At 33.6% G+C, this 15,898-nt stretch overlaps 1 protein-coding gene and 1 long non-coding RNA gene across 2 annotated transcripts; one reads left to right on the forward strand and one right to left on the reverse strand.

Annotated features, from left to right (window-relative positions):
- The first annotated feature begins 9,451 nt into the window (after positions 1-9,451).
- LOC128279514 (uncharacterized) lies at positions 9,452-10,188 on the forward strand. The gene is made up of 2 exons (XR_008269716.1): positions 9,452-9,624; positions 10,085-10,188. It is a non-coding gene; the product is annotated as an uncharacterized LOC128279514 (long non-coding RNA).
- Positions 10,189-14,504: 4,316 nt separating this feature from the next.
- LOC108456048 (uncharacterized) lies at positions 14,505-15,684 on the reverse strand. The gene is made up of 2 exons (XM_017754640.2): positions 15,368-15,684; positions 14,505-14,981 (listed from the first exon to the last, which is right to left on the reverse strand). Exons 1-2 carry the CDS (start codon positions 15,613-15,615, stop codon positions 14,705-14,707), a joined length of 525 nt encoding a protein of 174 aa, XP_017610129.2. The 5' UTR covers positions 15,616-15,684; the 3' UTR covers positions 14,505-14,704.
- Positions 15,685-15,898: the final 214 nt, after the last annotated feature.

Genomic DNA, 15,898 nt, shown 5'->3' on the forward strand with positions numbered 1-15,898 from the left:
GATAGAGTACAATTGGCATGTCAATAGGTTATATTGTGCGCTGTACAGGATTGACTTGTGATGAGATGATGATTCCTCACTTATTATTATCCACTGAATATACTAGAGTCTAACATTTGTTGCGGACTATCGTGTTATATTTATAGTGATTCTGGCGTGTTACCGGGGCTGGATGTTAGCCTAAGGGATATGCATTTGGTACCCTTAGCCTACAGGCTAGGCACTTGGTGCCCAGACGTGTTTTCGGCTGGTTTGGCTTGTTTGAGCTTTCTAGTGTGTCTTGGGTGGATAACTGTGTATCCGTATCTGTTTATATCGTTCATCGGGTAGATTTTCAATGGTTAAATGACTTGATAATGAATTATATAAATGTTTACATGATTTCTGATATTATATCATGACTTGGTATTGAATGATCTTGTATGACTGATTAAATTATGTAACTCGTGTACATAAAACTCACTTGTGGAATGATTGTAGTTGATAGGATTAATGTTTATTAACATTGTTGTTAAATGTATAAAATAAAACATGTATATAAAACAATTATATGGAATGAGCCATTGAATGGAGAAATTGAAATGCGATTTACAAAATGCTTGTGTTAAAGGTGTAATATGAAATGGTTATATGAGATGGTTATTCGAAATGTTTATATGGATAGATAAGTAAAAATGGAATTTTAAAATGAACATTTGAAATGTAAGGGTGAAATGTTAAATGAATTGGTATTGAATGAATGATATATCTAATATGTTTACTTGTATATGTTTTATAACATGATAGGTTATAAGTTTTGTATATGTAAACTCATTAACCTTGTGAAACTTGTGATATGTGTAGGTTAATAATGAACTCATGATCTTGCTTATAAATTTAATTGCAAATTGTTTAAGTTGCAATCTTTATGGTAAGTTAAAGTTTAAGTTTATTACGAACTTACTAAGCAAAAATTACATCCTTTATGTTTGATTTCTTGTAGATCATCGGAAGTTTACGATGGTTAGAAGTTCAAGTCGGAGCTCACACTATCTGTTCAACGACTCGGTATAAATTGTGATTATTTTAATTTAGGTTATAAATGGTACGTACTAGGAGTTTAAGTTCAATTTCTATTAGATATGTTGTTTCATACTTTGTTATGTGATGTTGTAGTTGTGTTTATTTAACTCTTCTGGTATGTTTTAACCGTATGTATGTAAGTAGTATGATTCATGACTTTTTAAGTTTGGTTTTGATTGTGATTTAAGGTTATGAAATGCTTGATAGAAACATGATTTTTGGTTTGGGAAATGATGTAAATGAATTAGATTTTAAATGTTTGAATTGTGGTACCTATGAAGGTACAATGGTTAGGCACATAGGTTGAATTTGATTTGGCATAATTTTGACATGTTTTTGATGTGTTTTGAATAGGGTATAATTGGATGGAAATGGTATGGTTTGGAACCTAAGATATGGATGTTGACATAGTTTGGTTTGGAAGTCATTTTAACTAAACAAGGTCTATCACACAATCGTGTGTCACACACGGTCACCCCACACGGTCTGTCACACAGTCGTGTGCCACACATGGTCACCCCATATGGCTGTGTGGTCTGTTTGATTTTAAGTGCAGGATTTTTCATACGATTCACAAATATTACACAGTCTAACGCCGTGTGACCCTATTTCAAATTGTACACGGTACATGAAAAAAGCTACAAGTTATGTGTGTTTGAGACTTCCTCATTTGGGGAAAGGTCTTAGAGCCATGTAGCTAGTTATTTATTTTACTTGTCACAAACGGGGTTTTTTACCTCAATATTATAAAAAAAAATTTATACACCAAAATAGGTTGTCAGCCAGATTAATTACGAAAATGGTATGTTTTTTTAGGTCATGCCTATCGGCGAACTGTGGATTTTTTAATATTAAATTTTTTTCGTTTAAAAATTATTATTATATATATATTTTTTTTCGGGTTAGTATACAACCCGTGTATATGGAAGCATACATACATGTTGTGCCTACCTGACAGGCACGACTAGTTGTGCCTTCTTGGTAGGCACAACTGGTGGAGCTCACATGCTTAATTTTTCCTATATATTCCCAAAAATCGGATGAAGAACATACTGAGAAAATTTAGCGACAAAATAGAAGTAAGAAGAGAGTGAGAAGAAGGAAAGAAAGGAAAGCAAGAAGAAGGATAAGGTATTTTAATTTATTTATTTTTAAATAGGATGTAGAATTTTGTTAGAAATTTTATTATTTAAAAGTTTGTTAGATTAATAATTTTGTTAGCTTCGAATAAAAAATTTTGCATTAAAATTTTATGTAACTTTTGCTATTGAAACTATTTTGAGAATTTTGAATTTTTTTAACAGATCTAGTATTGAATATGGAGAATCAATTTTTCGTATGCGTTTATTTTGATGGAGAAATTTTGACAACAAGCGTAGGATGTATATTTGAATGTCGCAAACAAGTAGCAATGAGATTCAATAGAAATATCTCTTTTGATAATATGAAGGAAAAACTTAGTGAAAAAATTTATAAGCGTTGTGGGAGAAGGATCTCGAAACTTTTCTACAAGTTTCGGTTTAACGGATCCCATAAAATTCACGAAATGGAACTTGTAGCGATGAAGACATGGAGACAATGGTCGCTCTTTATTGTGGGACTTGGAGCAACCAAAATGCACCGATTCGGTTATTTCTTTGAGTTAGGTGGTGTGGAGGAAGCGAAGATGCCACTCCATTAGGTGAAGAAGATGGAGCTCAAGAACCGTGTATGGTGGTTCCGGTATCATCGTTGGTAATCAATCAACTATACATGGGATCGACATTGATCTTAATCTTTTGAGGCTAACGTGGTTGGTGATGATGTATACCATAGTAGTGATCCTTCGATCATGAAGTCGATAGTGAAAGTGATCCCGCGTGGATGAGGTCCGGATGATATTGACGATGAAGGCGTGAATGAGGAAGTAAATGTTAATCGTCTTGATCGGGAACCAGATTAAATCGTATTGTGATACATAATAATCACAGGGTACACATGTCTCGGATAGACCCGATCGCGCGCGATGTAGCCGAGTTTCCAGAGTACATTGAAATACAATCTGCTCATCGGATGGCCGTATATTCTGATCCTGAGGAGTTGTTCGTGGGCCAGAGATTCGAAAATAAGGAAGAGTGCGTATTTTCTATTAAACGGTATAGTATGAATATATCAGTAGATTATAAAGTCGTCGTGTCTAAACCGACATTATATATTGGAGAGTGTTGGAAGTCAGCGGAAGGCTGCAATTGGCGGATACGAGCTGCATTTATCCAAAAGTCGCAGATGTGGGAATCTGAAAATTTGTTGGGCCTCACATGCACTTCATCACGTATGACGAAGATCATCGAAAACTTGATTCCAAAACTATCATCGTGCATCATGCCAATGGTTGAAGACATGCGGACCATTAAGGTTTGATCTTGATTGCGAAATCTGAGCACGATTCGATGTCGAGTGTCATACCGGAAGGCATGGATAGCTAAGCAGATGGCAATGGAGCAATTGTACGAAGATTTTGATGCATCATATAATGAGTTGCGAGGATGGATTGCGCTATAAGGAGTGCGTACAGGGGCGCCATTGAGTTGCGAACCACGACCTTATTATGGCGGATGAGCAACTACAACCGAGAAAAAGAATTTTCCAACGGATGTTCTGGACGTTTGATCCATGTGTACGTGCATTTCCCCACTGCAAGCCGTTTGTGCAAGTAGAAGGGACATGGCTATACGGTAAATATACACGATTTTACTTCTTGCGATTGCTCGGGGCGGGAACAATAACGTGCTCCGATTGCGTTTGCCATCGTAGATAAAGAGAATATAGAGTCGTGGAATTCTTCCTTACAAACACGTGGAGGTATGTTGTTAGTAATGATAGTATTTGCATCATCTCCGATAGAGGAAAGGATTAATTGCGCCATTAGGCGTTCGATGTGCCATGGAGATCATTTCTTGCATACGGCACATTGCGTCTAACTTTCATCGAGATTATAAGAATGCGGTGAAAGAGACAAGTTGTGAAAATGGGTAAAGAATAAACTTATCCTTTCAATATATAACCTAATGTTTTGTGATGAGATCAGTAACTTATATTTTCTTAATACATACACAGTGTCTGAGCTTGAGCCACACATTTTTTGAAAAAGGATGACTCGACTTGAGAATGACATGGAAGGTCAAGCGAACACATCTTTCCGACAATGGTTGGGTACCATGGAGCCGTGGCAATGGGCTCAAAGTTTTGACGAGGGCTTTCGTTACGGTCAAATGACTACAAACTTGGTGGAGGGCATCAACGCTGTGTTATTAAAAACACGACATCTTCCGATTTCATCTGTCTTCTCGGTTACATTCTGGGTTGGCTACCTTGATGCCAAGAATGGGTCGACAACAAGTCAACCGGATAGGCGGCGAGACACGTGTTTGTCGAATATGTCAGGGATGCAATGGTTGCAAACCGTCGGATGGCGAGGTCGATGAATGTAGAAGTATATTCATGACGTAATGAAACATTTCGCGTTACAGAGACCATTGGTCGTCGACCCGGTATACCACCTAGGTCCTACAGAGTTGATCTCCGAAATAGACGGTGCGATTGTAGGAGGTTCCAGACACTTCATTATCCTTGTCCACATGTTGTAGCAGCTTGTGCTAAAGTCTCGCTCAATGTGGATCAATTTATCGATGAAGTGTATACCCTCGAACGCACGGTGCGTGTATGGGAGAATGAGTTTCCCGTACTTCCTGACCTATCTACTTGGGAGGTTCCTCCGACGACATTCGAGCTTGTCCCAGACAAAGGGTTGCGTAGGAACCCAAAAGGTCGTCCGCAATCATCTAGAATCCGTAACGAAATGGACATTAGAGAGAAATCTAATGGGAAGTTGTGTGGAGTTTGCAGATTACTAGGTCATAATCGGAATAAATGCCCTCTCCGAAACTACCATATTGGACAATTGTCACGATCAGATAGAAATTAAGATTTTGTTAATTACATGTTGGAAGAAAAAGTCCCACCGAGTAGTATTAAATGGATTTTTTAAGCATTTTAAAATTGATTGTTTTAATACTCCTCTTTTTTTGCAATTATGCACTTCAACCCAAGAAAATCCAAAATTCGCCTTCGAAGCACATGTTTATATACAATTTACATACTTACTCCGGGTGAAGCATGACTATTTGTGTTCATACATACTTAACTCGATTTATTATGTATTTCATTTACTATTATAATAACGTTCTTCAACTGGGGAAATGATAACTATCCTTTGTAATTAATGATAAAAAAACCCCCTAAAATTGATGGTTTGATGGTGTGGTTCTAGGGGTATATTTTTGTGGAGCCCGACGTTCACGTTGCGGACGATTACAACGATCAATGTTCTCTTCATCTGTATGTGGGGGTGTGTGAAACATAGACGAAAAATCATATGTCTCAAATGCCATCGATGAACTTGAGCCGAGAGGAGTAGAATATGGAGGTGGATATGGGCCGGAAGGAGTAGAGTATGGCGGTGGATACGACTCTGGAGGAGTTGAGTACATAGGTGGATACGGGCCGGAGAAATAGTCATCGCCCCCTAAATCTGGATGATAAGAACTACCTCCAGAGTGTAGTTCCGGCTCTGGCTCCTGCTGTGGCTCCGGCTCTGGTACATGATTCAGATCTAGAAGATGTTGCCCAATTCGTGTCGTATGTGGGGGGACTACCATCGATTGCCCACCAAACAAAAATGGTTTCCTATCTCACAGTACCACTTGTGTAGGTATCTTGAACGAGGGTGAAGATCCAAGCCACGATCCATCTGAGGTACCCTCTCAAACCGGTTGTTCCACATCGTAACATATTCTTCATGCTCATCTCCTCAATCAAGGCCATGCCTCCCCCTCCTGGTCATCCCATGGATATCCCCAATCGTCTTGGTGGACTCGGAAATATTGAATGCAACCGAACTCGCCAAGTACTCGATCGCCATGATACCACTCCACTATCGAAAATTAATAGCAGGTGCGCTAATGCACCATAAGTTTGAGTGGATGCGGGCAGACGAGGAATAAGCGCCATAATTTCTAGAGCGAATCGGCATCCAAAAGAAGCGCACGATTAATCATATTTTTGTATTAACGTAGGTCGAGTGAAATAAAATAATAAAATAAAATTGATATTGAAAAACTTACCCCTCTCCGAATGATTCTCGATCATCGGTGGTATATCGGAGCTGTGTATGATCTTAGATACGGTTTGTGCTCCATCTAAGAAAAAATTGTTAGAACAACATAATCCGAAAAAAAAAGTCAACTAATTGTTACAATGCATAAAAATTCATCACCTATTAACGAGTGGAAACATATATGATTGGTGACTAATTGATGCCAAGAATGGCATCCGGTAAAGTGCCCACGACTGCGGCAGTATGAGGCATCTGCCTATGTCCACCGCAGAAGGATCTGTCGTCCGACAAAGTTCTCGATACAACATGGCTAACACTGCAGACCCCCAACTGTATGAACGGGTGTTATGCAAATTAGATAATAGGGGTAAGTACATCAAGTGAACAGTACTTTCGTTTGATTCCGTTATAAGTACACCCCCTATAAGGTGCATAATGTAGCTCGAGCGGCTGCATCACCTCCGGTTCATTGGCGATTTTCGCAAATACTCAAAATTGGCCTTTAGCCATGACAACCTCAAGCGGCAAATTTTCCCTTACTTGGCGGCGTCCAAGTAATTCATAACAAAGGTTGCTGGCACGGAGATCGAACTTACGCCGTGACCGCATTCCCGTCGATGGGGAGCCCGAGCTGTACTGTAACATCTTCTAGAGTAATGGTGCACTCCCCTCACGGCAAATGAAATGTGTGGGTCTCTGGGCGCCATCGCTCGACTAAAGCGGAAATCGGTCATATCGCAGATCAAAAGGCGGATCAATCTCTGCTGATCCAAACCCGGCTAACTCCAAGAATGGTATTAGGCGTTCATCTGTCTGAAACCCTATACTATTAACACGGCCTCTCAATACGCGGTATGACTCCTGACATTATTATATTAGCGAAATAATTAATACAATATAATTTAATTCAACAAATAACATGACTATGAAATAAAAATTTTATTACCATCTCCTTAATGGTACTTGATATGTGATTTGTATTATCAATCAAAGAACCCATTTGTTACAAATCGCAATTAAAAAAATAAATTCAGTTTTTCTTATTTCAAAAGATACAATAAATTTTTCAAATTTTAGAAATAAACACAAGAAATATCTCATAATTTATCATTTTTACCTACAATTTTTTATGTTAGATAACAATAATAATATAATTAAAAACAAATAAACTGTCTAAATATAAAAACATACAATTAAAAAAAATAGAAACATACCTAATTAGAAGAACTTCCAAATAACCTATAAAATTATGTAACAACAAATTTAATCAACATTTTAATAAATCAATAAAATTATCAAATAAATATATAATAATATAAAATTACATTATATAAAAATTACATTAAAAATCACAAAACACAAAACACTAAACTATAAACACTAACAATTTATAATCATATACTAACACAAAATAACTATAAAATTATTTTTTAAATACATTACTAAATAAAAATGACAATACATTAATACACACTAAACCACTAAACACTAACAATATATAACCTAATCTTAAATTACTAATAAAATAGCTATAAAATATTTTTAAAATATATTACTAAAAAGAAATCACAATACACTAATACACTAAACCACTAAACACTAATAATTTATATAACCTAATCTTAAATTACTAATAAAATAGCTATAAAAATATTTTTTAAAATATATTACTAAAAAAATTACAATACGCTAATACTAAACCACTAAACACTAACAATTTATATAACCTAATCTTAAATTACTAATAAAATAGCTATAAACTTATTTTTTAAAAATATATTACTAAAAAATCACAATACACTAATACACTAAACTACTAAACACTAACAATTTATATAACCAAATCAACTATAAATTTTTTAAATATATTATTACTAAAAAATCACAATACACTAATACACTAAACACTAACAATTTGTAACCTAATCCCATAAATTATTAACAAAACAAATAACTATAACAAAATACAAAAAAACTAATAATTTATAACCTAATCATAAACTACTAACAAAATAATTATACAATTTTTTAAAAATTTACATACTAAAACTCACAAAACACTATAATTTTATAATAAATTACTAAAATAATACATTACCTTTTTTTTCTTCTTCTCCTTCACCTTCCTTCTTCTTCTCCTTCTCCTTTCTCTCTTTCTTTCTCACCCGTAGATGCTTCAATATGGTGAGGGGGACCATGCTTATAAGGTCCCCATAAATTTTTTCCCAGATAAGACTCATCTTTGAAAAAATGAAGCGACATCTGAGGGAAGGCAGCGATGGCGAGGGGTGTTGTACTTACTGTCGAGTACGACTAGTCGTGCCTACACCGATGACTCGACCGTTTGAGTATTTTTACCCGTATAAAACTCGTATTTTTACATATATATTAATATAAATATTAAAAAAATAATATAATAATAATTTTTTAAACGAAAAAAAAAATTTAATATTAAAAAAATAGGTTGTACACATCGGATAAATACGACCTAAAAAAACATACCATTTTCGTAATTAATCTGGCTGACAACCTATTTTGGTGTATAATTTTTTTTTTATAATATTGAGGTAAAAAACCCTCACAAACGAAAATAAAAATCTCTTTCTTTTCTTATGTATCCAAAGAGGACAATAAGGTTGCAGATTCAGTTGCTAGGTTAAGTTGGATTATTCTCTTAAAGACTGAATAGTTAACCCATGAACCACAGTTACTTCTTCACTTGTTGATCGCAAGCTCTTTAGGCTTAATTAGTACGGGCCTGGCTTATTGGTAAGCCATATAAAGTTTTATTCACATATTAAGACTTGTACAAACCAGCAGAGTACCAATTCAGATGTAGAAGAATACGGATCAGCCTGTAGGCTCTCAAACAAAATCAAAATGCATAGATGAACACACACACACACACACACACACACACACACACACACACACACACACACACACACACACACACACACACACACACACACACACACACACACACACACACACACACACACACACACACACACACACACACACACACACACACACACACACACACACACACACACACACACCATGACATAAAAGGTTGTAAGGTTGTATAGCTGAAAGGACTGAAGCCTCGGTAGTATCCAAAAGTTGCGGGACCTAAAATAATTAATGACCCTGGATCAAACCACGTGTACGGCTGTGTACCTCTCCAATCATGATTTAAAATGTGAATTATATTAGTTTTTCATTAATAATATTGCAGTTTACTTCTCCTTCTCAATTAAAAAGAAAGACAGATAGCAAGAGTGGATGCTGCGATTTCTTTCTCTTCGCCAAAATTTTTATTTTCCATCTGGATTTCTTTGGCTGGTTTGATTCATCATCCAAAAATTAAGAATCATCTTTTTCCCAACAATGTTCAAGTTTTGGTATTTTTCTTTCTTTTTTTTCTATAATGTGATCTCTATTGATAATTTTTCTACTGATTTGTTTAGATAATTAGGTTTGAAATCTCATTGTAATTATCTTTTTACTAGCTGAAGATGTTTACATGTTTGCTAATTGTTCAAAAAGATGGACAACTAACTAACTTTTTCATTCATACTTGAGATTCATCAAAACCTAAAAAAAAAAAAAACAGAAGAGACTATTCTCTATATGCAGATAACTTCATTCTTAAACATTTCCAACATTATTGAGTGTAATACTCTGAACTGGCTATCAATTTATACCACTATGTTTGAAGCATATTTTGAATTTTGGTCTTAGCTTTTGTAATACGTGATATATACGAGCTCAAACAACAATGAGTTGTAGGTATAGTTGAAAAGAGGGCTCGTGGCTTATAGAGGTATTCAACCTAATGTTATTATATTGAGTTGTTTGCAGGATGAAATGGATGAGGCGAGAAAGGTTTGTTTTGATGGTTAATCATGTAACACATGTATGGATGTATGGATATAGTGAAATTTATTAAAGATCATTCAATTAAATTGTCAATTTTCAAGCGTAAAAGATTAGTCAACTTGTAACGAATTTTTGGATGAGATTTTAGTAGTTACGGGCTGAGATGTCTGTATAACATTTGAAGAGTTATTTTTTAGTTTTAAAATGCATTTTAAATCACTCGATTTTGAGCTAGGAAGCTCAAGTTATAACTATTTTATGAAATTGCATAGGCAAAATTTTTAGATGGAATTTTAACAGAAAATTATGAGTTTCAAACTTTAATTCGATTTTAAATCATATTAGATTCGATTTTTAAGTTTAATTTTTATTGTATGTGAGCCTAATATTGTATATATTAGAATTTATTTTTTATTTACTTATTTTGAATTTTAAGATATTTTTAAGTGTTTAAAGTTGTTTAGAAGTTTTATGTTTCTTAATCAGCAAAAGCTTTACTAGGGTTCAATTTTAGAGGTTGGTTAGAGCCATTTGTTGAGCTTGTTGAAAATCATTCTCCCGAGGGTTTCATAAGACATTGACTTTTCATCGCCATTGGTTGTTTTTATTGAAGGTTTGTTCATCAAGGGGGACAATTTTTCCATCTTCTATTTTATTTTTGTTTTTTTTCATTCTTCATCCTTAAATTTGTTAATGATTATTTGTTGGAGTGTTGATTAGATCTATTAATTAAATTTGTTGAAGTCTATATCTCAAAAGGTTCAATTAAACACTTATCATCATGATTATAAACTTATTGGGGCTTTTGAAAAAGAAATTTGTAGGATAAACGAAGTAGTAAAACTCAAATGGCTCAAATGGGGCTAGTTCCTGACAGTGCTACATACCCAGCACTTATGGTGGCTTTTTAAAAGTAGGGAGGCTCTTGAATGTTCAAGAACTCTTTGAGGATATGATATGAGTCGCTACATACAGAGCAAATGCCAGTGCACTTCATTAACAGGCAACAGACCAAGCAAATGTTAGTGCACTTCATTAACAAACGCTCTTCACACTGTTTTAGGTTGGGGACCAAAACCCCCCCACACCAATTACCAATCGCCTTAACAAACAAATTCACGAGCGACAATTGGATGTTAAATATAATATACATAAAAGAACCTTGATTTACGGACATTGGGAAACAATACGAAAACAAGGGTTATATAGTTTTTATCGAAAGATGTTAAAAAATTTATAATTTAGGAAAGCAAACAAAGGATCCGACAATAGCTACAGTACCATAACTGTTGATAATGCTTGCCATCGTCTTCTACTTTAATATTTCACAAATGTATATTAAACTTGTCAAACTATTTTTTGTAATCTCGATATTATATGCTTATTTTTGTTAAATTATTCCAGGTATTGAACCTCATTAATAATTTACTTAAAATTTCAATTATTTATTATATTATTTGACGTTTTAAAATTTTCGATATCTATATACTACTATGAAATGTTTGACTAAATTCTTGTTGAATTGCTAGAAAATTAAATCAAGTATTAATAATAAATAATAATATCAATTATATTTTGTCTTTTACAATAAATATATATATATATATGTGGAGAGACCCACTACACGGGTGTAGTTTTGTACCGTTTATTGATATTTTAACAATTTAATCATCAAATTTCATGCTTTTCATGTAAATTATGTATTTTAAGTTTGGTGTCAACTAAAATGTTTTAACAATTTATTTTATGTAAAAGAATAATTAAAAGTTTTAGATCTATATGATAGAGATATCGACTCAATTCAAAAATTTATATGCATGATAAATACAAATATTTTGATAAATTAAAGAGTTGAATTGTTAAAATATTAATGGTATAAAAACTACAGAAGAATGTGAAACCATTTTACTTTTACATTAGTTTAAATGAATCCTTCTCCTCTCTATATGTATCAAAACCAACTATCTACTCCTAATTTGATTTTTTTATTCTTCATAACCACATTTTATTAATCCTAAAAAATGCATAATCTATTTTTTAACCACATCTTATAACTCCTAAAATGGAGCTACCTGCATAATCTATTTTATAAGAAAGAGTGTACCAAATTCTGGTTAAATATTTATAATTTTTAAATTTGATATTTACATATATAATATTATAAACGTATAAAATAATACACGCATCTTTACAATTATTTAAAGTTTTGGCTGAGTTGGTGTCGCCTCAAGTTTCAATTTAGTTATAAAATTATCAAAAATCCAATATTTTTATAAAGCAACAAATATACTTTTGAGGGTATTTTGTATTTTATATACAATTTAGGAAAAAAACATACAATAATAGGAGGTGAACTCAAAACTTTAAAATATTCTATTTTTCAATTTTACTATTTCAACTAAAATAGCATTTAATTTTATACCATTTTTATAGATTTATTAAATAAATATTTTCATTTTGCCATAATTTAATATAATTTATACTATTATAAAATCTCAAAATCAGTTCAAAAGTAAATAAAATTAAATTATAAAATAAACTGATACGGTAAGAAAAAAGACATTTGATACCAAAATGCATTAGTACCAAAACAATAGGGACAAATTCATGTAATACAAATATTGACTAGTTACCTTGCATATATATATTTCCGGTTATGAACACATAAAAGGACACTTTTTTCTTTGAAACCTAAAGTTTTATTTTTTTCCAATAATCATCAAAATGTAAGGAATGATTGATATTTGATTGATGGTGTATGATTATAAATACACACTTTTAGTGAACTAGATTTCCTTTTTTTTTTTTTTGTCAGCAAATCTAAAAGCATTATTAAAATCCAAAGAGTTAAAAAATTAACCACAAAGTTAATAGAACACACTTGAAACACATACCAAAAAGAGATAACTTAAGCTCCTATAAACCCCAAAAATGTTAAAAAAAAAAAAACCACCAAAATCAATTGCAGTGAACTTACTTTAATGAACTGGATGACACATCATTAAAAATGAAGACAGTGTGAAAAACTTTTGCTGATACAATATAAATTTAAGAAAATATAAATGAACTCATTAATGGTTTTGGGGACAAAGGAATATAACATATGATATCCAAGTACAAATCAGATATGTGTGCTCACATGCAATTTGCAATCATAAGCATAACCTGGTTTTTTTAATGAATGAAAACAAATTATGAAACATCTTTAAATGTAGACATATAACCATAAATATTCGACAGTTGCATGTTAATCTTCAAAAGATCCTAGAATTCCAACGATTTGCTTGAAAGTTGGACAATGGAAGGTGGAGGAGAGAGAGCAAGTGAAAGCAGCAACCATGTGATAACTTTTTCATGATTGTTTGGAAAGAAAGGAAGTACATCCACAATTGAAAAATGGGTTAATGTTTGATATATTGAAAGATTATAAGTTTGACAGATAATTTAAAACTTTTAAAAGTAAGATGAGAGATTTGGTAATGAAGAAAGCTTTGGGTAATTTATGTTACTTGGGTGCCATCAACTGGAGGTACAGGTCATGGCTTCATTTTCACTTCAATATATATATATAGCCCAATAAGAAAGGTTTTTCTTGGTTTCTCATATATGGCCAAAAGCAGATACAGTGGAAGGAGATCTTATCAGCTAAATATTTTTTGTACTTGAGAGATATTTCATACAACTACGGGTCAACAATGCAGTACAATACAAACAGTAAGAAATATCAAAAATCAAATGACTTAAATGAATGGCCTAGGAGAGCCACAATCTGCTAAAAAAAACTCCGTCCTTTCCTGTCTCTGCTAGCTACTCTAGTAGATCAAGGCCAAGCTACATTTACCATGTGTTTCTCTTCTTCACGGAAGGGCATTTTGACATTTCTTTCTTTTCTTTTTTTTTAAAATGAAAAAAAAAAAACTTATTTTGTAGGCAACTCTTTCCTCTCTTTTTTCCCTCAAAAATAATAATGGAGGGCCTAGCAATTAAAGCCTTTCAATGAATCTGCAGCTTTAGGTACTATGAATTCTTTGGCCAAGAGGCAACCATTTAAGTGCATTCAATTCTCCTTAAGAGACTCAACAAATTAGTGAAAGGAAATGAAGGTGCTGAAACTCATCCCATTAACCCTTATTGCGATGATGATAACAAACCCTAGCTAGATAAAACACTAGATCATATGCTTATCCAAATCATCCCGCTAGGTTACAGATGATCCAACATTTGTTAATGACTGTCAAATAGATTGGTATATTTTATTTGATGATCCAACATTTTCATGCACGAAAAACCTATATGAATATCTCATCTGTCATGCATCCATAATCTTACAAACTTTAGCCTAATTAGCAGTGGAACAAAGAGATCGAAAACAAAAGCTTAAAAACCTGTGCCAACGATCCAGTTTGAATATAATTACATTATTTTATTAACAAAACTTACCGAAAAAGTGAAAAAAAAGCCATACTGCCAACAAATTCATCCATAACCCTGAAAAGAAACGCTGGATAACAACAACTTATGAACAAGTTTTGCTACTATCGACAACACACAAAGTTTTCTCGACACAAACTCTTTTCTTTTTCCTTTGGGAATTAAGTGTTTTTAACACATCACATCCTTGAGAAGCTTGTACCTGCGTGTCGTAGGCCTTGGAGAGGGCGTCCCACTGCTCTTTCCTTTCTGATGATCACCACTTTCGTCTCGATCCTGTAGCTTGATTTTGTCACCCGAATACTCGGATCGGTTTATAATTCCACTCTCGTTTCCAGTTGTTGGTTTCTTTGAAGACCTTCCTTGCCTCGAGTTCTTTGCTTCGCTTTGGCACCAATCACACAGTTCAATTGGTTCAGCGAACTCGCTGTAGTAATTACTGCAATACCTGCAGCCAGCATCAAGAGCTTGTTTAACTTTCGACCCATAAAATATAAATAGAATTTGAAAAAAAAAAAAGTACATATGGCTATGATGAAAACATTAATATATTTTATATATGCTTTAAGAAGGAAAATATGATAACCCCTATGATTTCCATTCCGTCTAATACGAAACCATTACGTTTGGTGGTGGTTGTTGGGTGGTGCTTGGTGGAGATGGGTGTTATCTAACTGTGATGATGAACGATAAAATGAATTAAGGGTATCTAACTATCTATCAACCCATGATGATGATGATGATGGTGATGATTAGATATATGCATATATACACATGAAGATGGATGGACTATGATGATGGGGAACAGAGGAAAAAAAACAAAGAAATCCATACGAGTGTTGAAAGCGGTGGCGGCATTTGTTGCAGCGGAAGAGTTTGTCAGGAAAACCAACGTCGCCGCACATGCAGCAAACAGTTTGAAGATCCACCATTGTTGATGGTGAAAAAAAAAAACTAAGAGAATATAAAGAGGAGGAAGAAGATTTGGTGAAAGAGAGTAAAAGAAAAAAAAAAAACAAAGAACAAGAGATAAATACGAGAGAACCATATGATCTATATATAAAGAAAAGAGTGATGGCCATAGAGTCGGTGTATATCGAAAAAAAGTAATATATATTCACAGGTAGACCACAAGTTGCTTGCAGTCGTTTTCAGTTAGAGAGAGATGTTAACCTTAAAATTGATGTCTAAAAATGACTGTTATGTCCTGGGCTGGGCTTTAAACCTTTTAATCTATTTTTTTTAAAAATTTCCATCTTTTGTCCTCTTCCGGTTCTGTGCCTCCTTTTACTCCGCGCACCTCTTCTCTCCGGTCTCCCCACCATTATGACAAAATTTTGTGTTTATAGAATTTATAACTAAATT

The sequence above is a fragment of the Gossypium arboreum genome, chromosome 8 (genome assembly GCF_025698485.1).
Source record: "Gossypium arboreum isolate Shixiya-1 chromosome 8, ASM2569848v2, whole genome shotgun sequence".
Taxonomy (NCBI): Eukaryota; Viridiplantae; Streptophyta; class Magnoliopsida; order Malvales; family Malvaceae; genus Gossypium; species Gossypium arboreum.